We start from the raw sequence: 14,917 nt of genomic DNA on the forward strand, positions 1-14,917 counted from the left end.
GCAGAGTCACCCCCCGGACATCGGGCAAGGTGGAGCCAGCCTCCGAACGTCGGGCGAGGCGAAGCCAGCCCTCGGACGTCGGGTAAGGCGGAGCCAACCTCCGATCGTCGGGTGAGACAGAGTCTGCCCTTAGACATCGGGTGAGGCGGAGCCAACCCCCAGACGTCAGGCGTGGTGGAGCCAACCTTCGAACATCAGGCGAGGCGGAGCCAACCCTCGAGGGTTGGGCAAGACGGAGTTTGCCCTCAGACGTCGGGCGAGGCGGAGCCGGCCCTCGGGGGTCGGGCGAGACGAAGTCTGCCCTTAGATGTCGGGCGAGGCAAAGCTAGCCTCCGAACGACGGGCGAGGCAGAGTCTGCCCTTAGACGTCGGGCAAGGCAGAGCCAGCCCTCGGGGGTCGAGCGAGACGGAGTCTACCCTCAGACATCAGGCGAGGCAGAGCCGGCCCTCGAGGGTCGGGCGAGATGGAGTCTACCCTCAGGCATCAGGCGAGGCGGAGCCAGCCTCCGAACATTGGGCGAGGCGGAGTCTGCCCTCAGACATCGGGCGAGATAGAGCTAGCCCTCGAGGGTCAGGCGAGACGGAGTCTGCCCTTAGACGTCGGGCGAGGCAAAGCTGACCCTCGGGGGTCGAGCAAGACGGAGTCTACCCTTAGACGTCGGGTGAGGCGAAGCCTGCTCTCGGGGGTCGAGCGAGACGGAGTCTGCCCTCAGACATCGGGCGAGGCGGAGCCTGCCCTCGGGGGTCGGGCGAGACGGAGTCTGCCCTCAGACGTCGGGCGAGGCGGAGCCTGCCCTCGTGGGTCGGGCAAGACGGAGTCTGCCCTCAGACGTCGGGCGAAGAGGAGCCAGCTCGAGGCAGGGCCCATGGTCTCGGTCGATGGACGAGGAGTGACCCGGCGAGCGGTGTAGTCGCGCTCTCAATCGCGCAGATGAATCAATGTTGATGGTCATTAGCTCCTCCTTTTCGGATACCCTACTATTGGTCCCCGATAAAATGTGAACAAATTTTAATGTAAATCTAGTGACAACATAGCATATGAGATCCCATGCGAAAGCCAAGTTTAATAGTTATGTTGTAGTAGTATTTTCTATACTTTTGTAATCGGGGCCATATTTAGGCCATCCGGTCTCCTTGAATGCTCAATTTTTTTAACCTTATGGTCACCAATAAGCTCCTTATTGTGTGAAATCCTGCCTAGTCCTTTAGTTCCCACTGAATAATACCCCACAATATGTCCTCTGTGAACTAATGCCTTGCTTAGCAGCGAGAATCGACTCGGCGTCACCATAGGAGACAGAGAGATCACATTAGGCGAATTCACCTATATAGAGAAAACAACTTTACTAATCACTACTTGTGCTCACCAATAAGCTCTTCATTGCGTGAGACCATCAGCTTGTTCGTTTGTTAGTTTTAGCCAGGGCTTATCAATCAGCCAACAATGTTTTTCTCTCACAACAAACCAGCACCAGCTGGACATATCAACCCAGAAACCAACCAGCGAACAGGCCGCATGCCTAGATCTTTAGTTTCCACCGAGTAATACCCCACAACATGTCCCCGATGAACATACCTCAATTTTTGACACTCGGCCTCACCTATTTGTCTAGAACAGTAGAGATGTCAAAAATAAAGTCGCTCAAAAACCTTGCAAAATAGGCCTAAACCAGCTAGGCAGCTATGGTGATGTTGGTTCACCAGAGATCCTCCGAGCCTCGATCTAAATAGCAAGTCTCGTTTCGAGATTGGCTCTCTACTCCTGTGCGCACTCCGGTAACTTCTCTTAACATGTCTATTTTTAAATGGTTATGTAATAATTTGAACATCTACAAATTTAGCGAATATGTTTCAAACCGCTATTTTTTTACAAAGGCTGCTAGGTACAATCCAAAGGATAAAGTATATTTTTCAACCTCCAACTTACAACATAGCCTGATTTTCAATCTTTTACTATGAAATCGGGTAATACAGATCATCCAACTATCGAAACTGACAAATTTAGTCCTCTGGTTGGCTTTCAAAAGTGGTTACTATTCTACATTATAACAAAAATCTGGTTTGATTTCTACAAATTTATAATTAATTTATTTTAAATCATAAAAATAAACTAGTTTCATTTTTTTTCTAAAAATATCATCTATCTGTTGGTGCTAAATTTAGAGTTATTTATATCTTACTTGTTTTAGATAAATAATACATATGAGAAATAAAGCAATAAGTACATAAATAAACTAATTCTAAATACCTATATATTTTTCTAATTTAAATTAAATAAATTATGAATTGCTACTTGTTTTAAAATAAATCAATTCTATACGTATATATTTTCCTGATTTTAAATAAAGCAATAAAGCAACAAGTAGAGAACATTTTTTTTTAAAAAATGGTACTAGTATCATATTTTGCTGATTTAAAATAAATTATTTATGAATTTTTAGATGGTAAAACAGATTTTTACTATTTTTACAAAGTAGAAAAGAACCTTTAAAAGCAACACGAGGACCAAATTTGTTCGATTTTGATAATTAGAGGGTTACACGTTTCATAATTTAAGTTGAATATTAGACTACTGCATAAGTTTGAGGGTGAAAAATGCACTTTACCCTAATCCAAATTGTATGAAGGCATCAGTTCTGCCTTAACCAGACAGATTCTAAATTCCATCAATTTGTAAATAAACTAAACAAAATTGAATAACTGCATCGTATGATAGCTCAATTCAATAAAATCGAAACATTTTATCTGTGTGATTGAATCAGTTTCTTGCTGGCAAAACCACTTGGGCTTGGTGCGCGCCGCCACTCCGCCAGGATGGAATCTATCTGTTGCAATGTCGCTAGTTTTGCTCTGTGTTTCTTTGGCTGAGTAATCAGAGAGGGGGAACGGATGTGCGTGCCATTTGTTTCGTCAGGTACACGGCCGGCGACGGCGAGTCAGTGAGCGAGTACGACTGGCCACCAACAACAGCGTGGATGAGTGATCTCTGGACGCTTCTGTTCGATCGACACTATCCGCTGGCTGAAGACCATCTTGGCGTGCAATAGCTGAGAATTTGCATTGCCCAGAGCTGAAATATTTTGTCCCAGCTCTACGCCTCTCTACCACAGCCAGTCAGCCACAGCACGCAATAGCTACGCGCCCGGTCGTAGAGCCCGGAGCTCGAGCTGTGGACGGATCGGAAGGTCCGGCGCAGCCGCGCAGGCACCTTGTCGTCACGGGTGGGCGGGCGCGCGCACGGCGCACGTGCTTGTCCGCTCCTCTCCCCGTCCACGACGACAGCTGCAGTCTGCTGGTCCTCCCCTGCGCCAACTAATTAATAAGTACTCCGTACACCACAAACCACTTAACCACATCGCCCGCCGCCCGTCGCCGTCGCGCTACAGTCCGATCGGCCCGCGCGCGCCCACGGAGACGGAGCTAGGCGAAGCGAAGCGCCGGAAAAACGCGCGCCACCCGTGCCCCCGGGCGCTACGCATCGTACACACACGAGCGCGCGAACTGGTGCTGGCTGGCCAGGGTTGCGTACGTGTGGTCCTCTTTTCTTATCTCTTCCGGCGGGCTCCCGCCTTTCCCACTCACCATACAAAACCAACCATCATGTACAGCAACAGCTAGCCATGTCTTTTGGAGATCACACACTCACGACACTGCCGCTGGTACGGTAGAATATGGTGAACTTGCTAGTAGCTTTTGCTTGCCGGCCCGAGCACTTCATTGGCTACCTAGCATAGCAAGCATATATAGCTAGCGCTGCTGCTGCTGGCCACCATGTCGTCGAAGCAGGAGAAAGAGGAAGAGGTGGAGCTGCCGTGCATGAATGGCGACGTGGGGAGGGACGACGACAACGGCGGAGTCGAAGAAGAAGGAGGAGGAGAAGGCGAGGGCGAGTTCGCGGTGGCGATGGCGCAGCTGGCGCCGGAGGGCGTGCGGGCGCTGCACGCGCGGGTGGAGGCGGAGTGGGGGCCCGTGCTACAGAGCGCGTGCCAGACGGCGGCGGTGCGGGCGCTGTGGGGCCGCGCCGTGCGCGACCCGGCGGCGGGGGTGCTGGCCGGGGAGCGCTACCTCAGGGGCCTGCACGACAAGATGCGGCGCGACGAGCGCGCCGGCGCCAGGGAGGTGCACGGCGTCATGATCGCCGTCAGGACGCTCTGGTTCGACGCCCGCATCGAGGCCGCCGTCGCCGCGCTCGGCGGCGACCCGCAGGTCGTGATCCTCGGCGCAGGTTAGTATACGCACAACACTACCCTCTGCCCTGCGCCCCTGCATGATGCCGTGGTGCTCGTCAAAATTATTGGCTATTGCATTTGCATGCTGCGCAGCGCCGTTCTTTGCATGCATGCATGCCTTGCATGATCAACGCATCAAAGCATGTACAAACACCCGCGCATGATACTCGACGCATTCTTCTTCTTTTTTGTGAGCTTACGCAATAGATCGATACACATGGATGATGAATGAATGAAGAGCACTGAAATATCAAAATGACAACACGATCCGTTAATTGTTTCACGAATCACGAGTGTGTGAGATTTTGTTTTGACAGCCTGACTAAAATCACATCAGGGAGTTTTTCTTCGAAACATACTATAGATGTAGACGCTCACAAAAACAGTCATCCTAAGAGTACACAGCCATTGACATTGATGACGTCACCGCAGCCACCTCAGTATTGAGGACCACATATTACCTCACACTGAACACGCCTACACCTAGTTAGCCACAAAAAATATATCTGCAAGCAGGAGACTAATTCATGGCAGCATATTCTCCGTTTGTAAATAACTTGGCTGGTCATCATCCACGCTGTCCATTTTATCTGTGGCGCCAAACTTAAGCGCCCATTGTTGGACACGAAAAAAAGGATTGTGTATACACACGAGGCGATTGTATGAGATGGAAAAGGAAACAAAAGGAAGCAATTGTGGATCGGAATGAAGACACCTGGCCACATTACAGCAAGAAGAAAGCTATCCTGGCGCTGCCCATTTTGATGGAAGCATGTCCAGTAATGGGACAGCTGCACATCAACATTCTTTCAAAAAAAAAAAGAAGAGCACATCAACATCACGCACTGATATTTATGTCCTTGATGATACTGGTGTCTTCTGTTAGATCCCTTCAGCCGGCCTAATCAGTTGGCAGTTAGCAAGATGCGGACCAGGAAACTTTTGCCCTGTATCCTACAAGAAAAACTTTTGGCTTGCAGCTAAGGGTGCCAACACTATACATAACAGCAACAGACTAATTTCACCTTCATATAGAGTAATGGTAACCCAAAAGCAAACTTTGGATGCATTTGAACAATTGTGAGCATGGCAAAACGTTGGATTTGATAATGCTGGTGAGAGAGTGTCAGATCCTATAACCTGTGGTGTCTTCTCTGCAATTGAATGAAACAGGTAGAACAAGGCATGCACTCACTTTGCATAACAAAATAACTGAGATGCAGAAATTGATTCTGGTTCTTTGAAAACAAAGAAATACTTTCTTGGATTCTCAATTGGATATAATGCCCTCAGTCCCTCACCTAAACCTCAAGTTCAACAATTCTGGTAAATCATACATTACAACTTCTAATCTAATGTTTTGAAACAAATGTGCAAAGCTGGAGCAAGAATGCCACATTTTGTGGTACATGAAGCAAGCTTAGTTAAAATCTGTTTTACAAAAAGGCATCTTCATTTGCAGATAAGTTTACCTAGAATAAGGCTCCTTCTGACAACCAAACAATGCTCTCTCTCTCTCTCTCTCTCTCTCTCTCTCTCTCTCTCTCTCTCTCTCTCTCTCTCTCTCTTTCAGGGATGGATGCAAGAGCCTATCGTCTGAGCTGCCTAAAGGAATGCACGGTATTTGAACTTGATTTCCCGGAGCTCCTAGAAATGAAATCTGATCTTCTGCACGAAGCAATGAGTTCTGCAAATCACCAGAAACTCACCGTGATGGCAAAATCATTGATTAGGGTTCCTGCCAACATACAAGATGGAGACTGGATAACAAAGCTGCAGAGCTGTGGGTATGTTCCTGAAAGGAACACCATATGGGTGCTTGAAGGCATCATCTATTACCTTCACCATGCAGATGCAATGCAAGTCCTCGAAAACATTGCAGCTAGCCGCTCCTCAGCCAGCACAGTGCTCCTGGCTGATTTCATGAACAAGAACGCGACATTGCTCTCTCCAACGATGTACCATTTCTACCATGACAGCCCTGACCTCCTGCTGCCTTCTATTGGGTTCTCCCAGGTAACACTGTCACAAATTGGAGATCCGGAAGCACATTTTGGGTTGCTAAGTCACCCAGAGAACCTATTTGATAAACTGAGGAGACTGCCTAGATCAATGGAAAAAAATCCGGAGGACGGGACGCCATGCTGCAGACTGTATTTTGTGGAAGCCTATGCCTCACCAGATGACCAGATCATGTGTCCACTGGATCATTACTTGGAAAGTTGAATTACCTCTTTCTTTTCATCTGATGGTGTGCATAATTCATTAGCATTCAAACCCTGATATGATTTTTGTACAATATTTTTTATCTGAGATAATACATCAAATCTTGTCATGAAAAATATATTATTAAGGTTTTGCCTACCCTACACACATTTATTTCAACTTCAAGAAATTACATTTTATCCCAAACCATCAATGCATACTTATTGACATATAACTAAATTATGGCACATAAAGATCAAAAGGAAAGAAAATACTCATTAAATTTTAGTCCCGTGTAATTTAATGGATAGCAGGATTTACAGAAACTAGAAGCCTAAGGTATACATAGATAAGTAGTACAGATTTTATAATGTTCATAAACAAGATGATAAGCTGTGGAGAACAACAGAGAGAACCCTGAAAATGGTAGCTGAAAACAAAATTTGGTATAGGGCCTGCTTGGACAGCTACCACGCTTTGAACAAATATCCTTATAAGTTATGGTAATTTAATTCTAGTTTGTCTTTACAGGCAAGCATTCTTGTACCATAAATATCATATATCAGATCAAATGAACAAAGTATTTGTTCAACAGAAGTCCCTAATGAGCAAACGCAAATGAAACTTTACCTCAAAGATAGAAGGAAAATAAAAACAATAGGTCATTTTAAAAATCCTTGAAAAAATGTGATCCGACCTGGCAAAAAAAGGTCTAAACACCTAAACAGTCTTTAACACTCTGTTCAAATTTGTCGAGGGCAGAGATAGTGCTCAGCAAGCCTTCCTTCATCTTCTCTCTGCAGGACACTGAAATTGGTCAATGCCAGCATTTACTAAATTCATATACTTTGAAACAATATCATAGAAAATCAAGGCTTATTTATTTGAACATGTACAGAGTATTCAAAATAAAATTTGTACAAATCCATTCATTTCACGTTAGAAGACAATCCACACTAGGAGCTTCGACAATATTGCAGCAGTTTGTTCCCGGTAACTCCTATGGTGAGATGATGATATAAGATATACAACTCCTTTATTTACAAAATCAACAACAGAGGAAGAAATGGCTGTCCATATATAATTTTTTTAATATCCTAACAGAAGATACAAAAACATGAGAAAGTTGCCATAGGAAACATCAAGTTGCTACTAGTAAGAGGCCAGAATATTAATAGGTCACACATGTTTCAGATCCAGGGTTTAACGAAAGAAAAAATCAGCCTGTTCGTTTGGCAGTGGCTTGTCGTAAACGATCGTAAGCCGGAACAGTATTTTTCTCTCACGCAAACCAGCCAGCAGTATTTCTTCACGAACCAGCCAACCGAACAGGCTGAATATGTGCGTTGGCATTACTCACCTATCATCTGCGAGCTCAAAATTACTGTTGTCCGCCAGGGTTCCCAAGTCAGAGAATAACCTGTACAAGACAAGGTCAATGAGCCAAAGTTTACTCAATACAATAAACAGCAATTCTGTGAGTCTCACGTGATGCTAGCTAGCTCTAGACATACTGTATGAGCTCCCCAAGCCTAGTATCAGCTTCAACCTTGAGGGGATCCTTATTGGCGAGCAGCGAAGCGGCGTTCTTCAGTATCAAGCTGAATGTGCACACCTACAGGGTAATTCCATCAAACACCTGGAGCATCAAAAACAAACTAGCCATGCAAGTGAAAGTGAAAAGCATCTTTCAAAAAAAAAAGTGAAAGTGAAAAGCCCCAACCTCAACGCCAGTCCGCGACTGGAACGCGACAATCGAGTTCCTCTGCCGCGGCACGCAGTCCCTCCCTGCCGCACCGATCCGTCCCCTCACCTCCTCGGCGTCCTCAGCAGACGCACTCGGCGAAGCTACATTGCATCGCACAGGCACGGTTGCTAAGAATTTCCTGGACGTCCGACCAGATTAGGCAAGTTTGAACGCTGCCAAGGACACGGAATTACCGAGAAGTGCGTGGGCTTTGACGAGGGTGTCCCGGGAGGCGGCGATGGGCGCGAGGAGGTAGGACGCCGACTTCTTCTTCTGCTCCCGCAGCAGCTCCTTGGGCCCAGCTGCGCGCGCCAACACAAAGAGGAACAGGAGAGAAGACAAGAGAGAGGCCCGGTCAGTCACTGCGGAGCCGAGAAAGCTGGTAGGCGAGGCGTGGGATGCGGTCGTACGGATGCCGAGGGAGAAGGCGGCGGCAGCGGGGCGTGCCGGCGCCGCCGCGGCCAGGACGAGTGCGACGAGCGCGGCGCGGCGGGAGGCGATGCTCGGAGGCGCCGGTGGCGTCGGCTGCGGCTGTGAGGGTCTCCGGAGGGGAGACGCTGCTGCCGTCGTGCTGCGCCGGAGAGGCGGTCTCGCCGGCGGCGCGGCGGGCGACTGGATGGAGCTCATGGCTAGGCGTGCGTGGCAGCGTGGGGGGACAGCGGGTGGGATTGCGCTTCCTCTGCCCGTGGGCCTCCAAACTTTACGGGGCGTCCAGTCCAGCTTACGTAAGTGGTACGTCTTCCGGTAGCATGAACGGGTGACATGACGATTCCGCCTTCACGACGCCGCCGCCGGCCACACCGACGGCGACACCGAATCGGAGCACGCCGCGGAATCCATGCAAGATGCAAGCCGGGGACACTCGCCACTACGGCGCTCCACTAGTCCAGTTGGTAGAAGCATGCAAAGGAAGAATGATAGGTACTACGTGGCTACGTGCACCTTGTGCCTTCTGCATAGGAATCCACGACACCAACAAGGAGCAACAACCAGCCCAGACGATGCGTGGATCGCACCGCTCACCGCATTGGCACCGCGCGACATGGGTGGCTGTGTTCGGCTGAAAAAAAAAACTGTACCAGCTGAAAAAACACTATAGATACTGAATTTTTGTGAGAGAAAAATACTGTTTCGGATAAAAAAAAAACAGATCAGATTCAAGGTCAGCCGAACGAGGCCAGTCTTTTTAGCTTCCTTTAGCTACACTTGCACTGCAGCGGCATTTTTAATATCGCACGCATAACACGTACAGCACCAGCTTGCTCGTTAGGCTTGAGAAAAGTTATAGAATCGCATTCGCTCCCTTTTTGCACTGATATGACGGTGACGCTGGAAGTGGAAGACATTTTCCAAATGGCAGCATCGATCTTTCAATTCGAACTAACTGGTAGAGAGATGAGCGTGTGCCACGAAGCCGAATACTGGATTCCCTCTCCCCGTATTCTGGTGTTATCTCCATGAATCAGATTCGAGCTAACTTCCAATAATCAGATTACTAACTAATATAGATTAGTATAATCATGCTGTGTCATGATCGATCCCGGCATACATAAAAAAAAGCGCGACACAGATAGATCTGATCTCTGGAGCACTAGCATTAGCATGTAGCTAGGCTTGCTTGGCTTCCGATCCCCAGCATGTTAATTTTTGCCTCTTGTTGCTAATGTCACTCGATCTAGCAAGCAATACAAGTAAAATCAGGCTTGCATCAAACTCAAAAAAAAAAAAAAATCAGGCTTGCATACCGTGTGCCGAGGGACAAGAACGAACGTGAAGCGTTGACAAAACTACAAAAGGCCATGCGAAAATATACGTGTAAGCAAGCAAAGCTTATCATCATCGTCGTATAGGAAAGCGACCGGTTTACACATCATTTGCTGCAGTTTGGCGTAACGAAACTGACCGCTGCGTTGTACCACTTGCCACTCTTGGGTCTTGGCTAGTGTTCGGATCGGAATGGGAATGTGTGATCTGGGATCTGGCCGTCGTCCGTCGGTCGTGCTACTTGCCTACTGCTGCTGTGGACTGCACGCTTGTTGATGGGTCCAAAAGGAGGAAGACAGAGAGAGCAGGAGAGAAAAGGCGATGTTAGTTGGCTATATGATATTTTAATTAAGGGCATGTTTAGATTCCAAAAAAGTTTGCGCAGTATCCGTCACATCAAATCTTGCGGCACATGCATGGAGTACTAAATGTAGACGAAAAAAAAAACTAATTACACAGTTGATCGAGAAATCGCGAGACGAAACTTTTGAACCTAATTAGTCCATAATTAGACACTAATTACCAAATACAAACGAAATGCTACAGTGAGCCAAAATCCAAAAATTTTTGAATCTAAACGGGGCCTAACTAGTTCTTCGTCATCCTTAATCGATCGAATCGGTTGCCAACGTGGAGTCCTGCGGGGCCCAGGATTGCAATAGGAGGGATAGATCCACAGATTTATCCGCCGACTTATCAGTTGGCTTTAATATAAGCCGAACAGGCCTTATTCATGCCATGTTATCGCCCGTTATCCGCCGAGAGAACAACTAATTTTTGCTCCTCGAACATCTAAAGGTACATAACATTTTGAAGTATAGGCAACCTAACTTTCTTTTCTACTACCACGTGCTATAACAAACACTGTTTTCAAATAAATTACAACAGTAACCAGTTGTTCTTTCGACAATGGGAAGGATTTTATTCGTTATAAGCAAAGTATAGAGATTGGACGGAATATCTCCCAATTAAAAATTTACGAGACAAATTTGACATTACATTTGTGGGTGGGGTGCTAAAGACTCACAAGAGTAAACTACCTGCATCTAGTAATTGCCTCAGTTTCAGCAGTGGCCGACCTAAGAGACCAACGGCCCGGTTATGACGATATGATCCAGCTTCAACTGGTGAGGCAAAGACCTGACAATTTGTAAGTATGTTTGTCATCTGAAAGTTCAAAGCGTTGCTCAAGCATCAGTAATTTTTTTTGCCCAACAATAGGTTCTGGGCTTAGGGGCAAAGCCAAGGAGACGGCTGGCAGGGGCCATAGGCCCCCAACAGCACAACATTTTTTTACTCAATATTTATATTAAGAAATATATAATAAAAATTCTTACCATATATATTTGTTGGCTATATGATATTTTAATTAACTAGTTAATGATGTTAGTTGTACTATGATTTGTTGTCCTCTTCCATATTAATCTCTTATAGTATCTTATATAATTAATAAGTAGTCTTTCTATTATTTTTTGTCTATCTCTTGTGTTTCCACAGTAACCCTCTAATTAGCTAGTTAAATATAATTAGTGCTTTCTTGTTTACTCTCCTTCTGAATTGATCTCCATTAACACCTATATTATTTGGGATTGGTCTTTCTGTTATTACCGTGATTCTTTTTTCTAGCCCAAGAATTAGATTAATCGTCGTATGAGCGTTATAGACCTTGGACTAATTAATTTTGTTCGTTTTTTCTCTAAAATATTTTGTGTTCTTTTTCTAGTTTCTAGTTTTCTTTTGTATTATAATAAGTTTATAACACAAAATATTTATTTGGTTTTTATGTATACTTTGACTGTATATGTATTTCGTCATGTGTGATTGTTATCGGTTTGAACGACTCTCTATGTCGACAGAATATCGTCGACAGTCCTCCGAGGGGTATCCCACGAAGGTAGATTGATCGGCAGAGATGCGTGTAATCGAGAACAATAAGGCAATAGAGACACACGAGTTAGATAGGTTCAGGCCATCAGTATGACGTAATACCCTACTCTTGTGGTCTGTTGAATTGTATTGGCTATCGTATGATATTGCGTGTGTTTGGAGGAGGTCCCTGCCCGCCTTATATAGTCCGGGGGGCAGGGTTACAAGTCGGTTAGATCTGGGAGATAACCGGAAAATAATAACAGATTACAGGAATCATGGGATCATACGTATCCTAACAGATCTTGTAGTATCTTCATGATATCTTTCCGGTGTCTTGTGGGAGGCGCCGAGCAGTGTCGTGCCCCACAAGGCTTCGTCTGGTGGGCTTGGCCGCCCCTGGGGGCACAGCCCATGTGATCTGCCGTGAGTATCCGGGGTCGTGCCCCCCACAGCTAGTCCCCGAGCACCTTGTACTCGTTGTGCAACGTCGTCTTGAGCTTGTCCGAGCAGGTAGGAATAAAGCCGAGCAGTCAAACTCATGGTCTGACCACCGTGATGAGTTGCCGAGCAGTTGTGAGCACTTGCCGAGCAGCGTGAACCATCGCCGAGCAGTGTGAACCGTTGCCTAGCAGCGTGAGCCATCGTCGAGCAGTGTGAGCCATCGCCGAGCAGCGTGAGCCGTCACCGAGCAGCGTGAACCGTCGCCGAGTAGTGTGAACCATCGCCGAGCAGTGTGAACCATTGCCGAGCAGCGTGAGCCATCACCGAGCAGCGTGAACCGTCGCCGAGCAGCATGAGCCGTCGCCGAGCAGTGTGAACCATCGTCGAGCAGTGTAACCCAAGTATGGCTTGCCATAAGGGTGTAAGGAGCTCAAGTTCAGAATCAAAAATTTCTTCACAGTGGACCAAGTGTGCCCACTTAGAGTTCGACCACGAGAAAGAGAAATGGTCTTCTTCAGCTTCAAGAGGCGTGGAGTCTTCCAGAATAAAGCAAACACACTCACCGCGAGGTGAAGTGTGCCCACTTAGTCCCTAAGCCTGACAGTAGGTGTCGTAGTCACGTGATGCCAGGGTCCAAAGTAGAAGAAAAGTAGAAGATCAACCGAGCAGACAGTCAGTCCCTGGGCGTAGCCCCAAAATGAGAAAAAACACATTCACCACAAAGTGAAGTGTGCCCACTTAGCCCTCGAGCCTGACAGTAGGTGACTTGGTCACGTGGTGCTAGAGTTAGAAACAGCAGTCAATAGAAGAAAATCCCCAATGCGGTGAGGAACCGAGACGTAATGCTGACACAGTCCCCGAGCCACAAGAGGAAATCTTAGAGAAAACAAATCATAGAGAAAAGACCGGAGTAATGGCTATACAGTAGTAATTACTGAGCCGTAACAGTTGGTGAAGAAGTCGGCGAATATTCGGCGAGCCATAACAAATTACGGAGATAAATGGGCGATACGGGCCACGGTTGAGCGAAAGCCCAGATAATGGCCCACCTTGCTGTTATAGAGAATTCAGAGAGGCACCAATCGTGGGAGCGGTTTCCCACAAACCCTCGAATACGAAAGGTGGGGGGAGTGCTTTATAATTGCGCCGCCGCTCCCTGCGCTCCCACCTTTGCCATTTTGCCATTTCAGCTTCATCCTCAGCCCTCGCACTCCCGATTCACATCCACATGTGCTTCCACCGCCACTTCCTAACCAGATCTGAGAGATGGTGCTGAAGAAAGGAGTTGTGAAGCCGAAAAAGACGGCGACCGTAGCCAGCCATGATGAGGAATGGGTGCCATCGTGGATGGTGAAGCGGAGATCAATAGGATGGTGGAGGAGGGTGTTCTTCCTAACCACGTCACCACTAGATGGCGGCCGGCTAGCGATGAGCCCTTCCCAATGCCTCATACTGATGAAGTAGTGGTGTTTAAGGATTATTTCTAGCGTGGGTTGAGATTTCTTAGTCATCCTTTCCTGAGGGATCTGTTGGAGTTCTAGGTGATTAGTCTATGCAACCTCCACCCAAACACCATCTTGTACATCTCGATCTTTATCCACTTCTATGAGGCATATCTAGGGGTTCTTCCGCACTTCAACCTCTTCAGACACCTGTTCTGGTTAAAGAAGAAGGGCGGCGGCGGTTCCAAGGTGGTCGCCGGTGTATATCTGCAACTCTGGGATGGAATGGCGAGCGATTACATCACTGTACCGCTAAATACTTCTCTAAAGGGGTGGAACGCCAGGTGGTTCTACATGAAGCAGAGCCATCCTGCAATCCACTGCGACATTGACCACATCCTGGAGAGCCAAAAGAGCTGGTCAGAAAAATCGAGCAGTACCGACATGGCATAGGTGAGGGAACTCCTCGACCTGATAAAAGGCATGGAGATGAACGACAGACTGGTAGTGGTGAGCTTCATAGTGTGCCATGTCCAGCCCTACAAGGAGAGGGCCCACCCAAGCTTTGACTTTAAGGGCAACGATGACAACACCTAGGAGAGACCGAAGAGGCCGACGAGGGATGATGTACTAGAGCGGGCCACAGAGCTATTCGCTCCAAATGCCTTGTTCAGCGTGTCAAGGTAGACGAGGGCCTTCAACTGAACAAATCTGCCTCCTCAGGTAACCATCCCAATTGCTTTGTTCATGATGCTTTTTATCCATGATTGTTGCTGAGCAGTGAACTAATTCACTTATGCAAAGATCCATTCGTAGGAAAGAGCGGTGTACTTCTTGGGCTTGCCGAGGGGTGATTGGCCGCAGGCAGTAGACGTTCGGCCACCAAGTCGACCTGAGGAAGATGCAGCCAGCGTCTCATCAGAGTTCGAAGGTGCAGATGCTTGTTGGGCGAAGAGTAGCCCCCCTGGTGTTGGAGAAAGTCTGGGGAAAGAGGGCAGCGACAGATGAGCTAGCCTAGAAGAAGAGAAAGACAGCAGGTGCCGCTCCCCTCAAGCCAAGCGGCATCTTGCTTGGCGGTGACCGGACCACTCGGACGTGGAGCGCCACGATGTCCGAGTGGTCGGATGATGATGAAGTGCCAGTGGCTCCTCCACCGAGCACTAAGGCGCCTCCACGCAACACGCGCGCGGAGGGGCAATCGAAGGGAGGGGAAGGAGTCC

At 47.5% G+C, this 14,917-nt stretch overlaps 2 protein-coding genes across 3 annotated transcripts; one reads left to right on the top strand and one right to left on the bottom strand.

Annotated features, from left to right (window-relative positions):
* The first annotated feature begins 3,612 nt into the window (after window positions 1-3,612).
* Window positions 3,613-6,455, top strand: LOC136517162 (uncharacterized). Its single transcript, XM_066510689.1, has 2 exons — window positions 3,613-4,225; window positions 5,803-6,455. The coding sequence occupies exons 1-2, from the start codon at window positions 3,772-3,774 to the stop codon at window positions 6,453-6,455; spliced, it is 1,107 nt and encodes a 368-aa protein (XP_066366786.1). The 5' UTR covers window positions 3,613-3,771.
* On the bottom strand, window positions 6,360-8,979 carry LOC136517173 (uncharacterized). Of its 2 annotated transcripts, XM_066510700.1 has the most exons (7): window positions 8,592-8,979; window positions 8,376-8,483; window positions 8,158-8,282; window positions 7,949-8,049; window positions 7,795-7,854; window positions 7,132-7,231; window positions 6,360-6,474 (listed from the first exon to the last, which is right to left on the bottom strand). In XM_066510700.1, the coding sequence occupies exons 1-6, from the start codon at window positions 8,806-8,808 to the stop codon at window positions 7,147-7,149; spliced, it is 696 nt and encodes a 231-aa protein (XP_066366797.1). In that variant the 5' UTR covers window positions 8,809-8,979; the 3' UTR covers window positions 6,360-6,474; window positions 7,132-7,146. The 2 variants fall into 2 exon arrangements, 1 of the variants encoding a protein (XP_066366797.1); XR_010774234.1 differs by lacking the exon at window positions 6,360-6,474 and having other exon boundaries at window positions 7,179-7,231; window positions 7,923-8,049.
* Window positions 8,980-14,917: the final 5,938 nt, after the last annotated feature.

This window comes from Miscanthus floridulus, chromosome 2, assembly GCF_019320115.1.
Source record: "Miscanthus floridulus cultivar M001 chromosome 2, ASM1932011v1, whole genome shotgun sequence".
Classification (NCBI taxonomy): Eukaryota; Viridiplantae; Streptophyta; class Magnoliopsida; order Poales; family Poaceae; genus Miscanthus; species Miscanthus floridulus.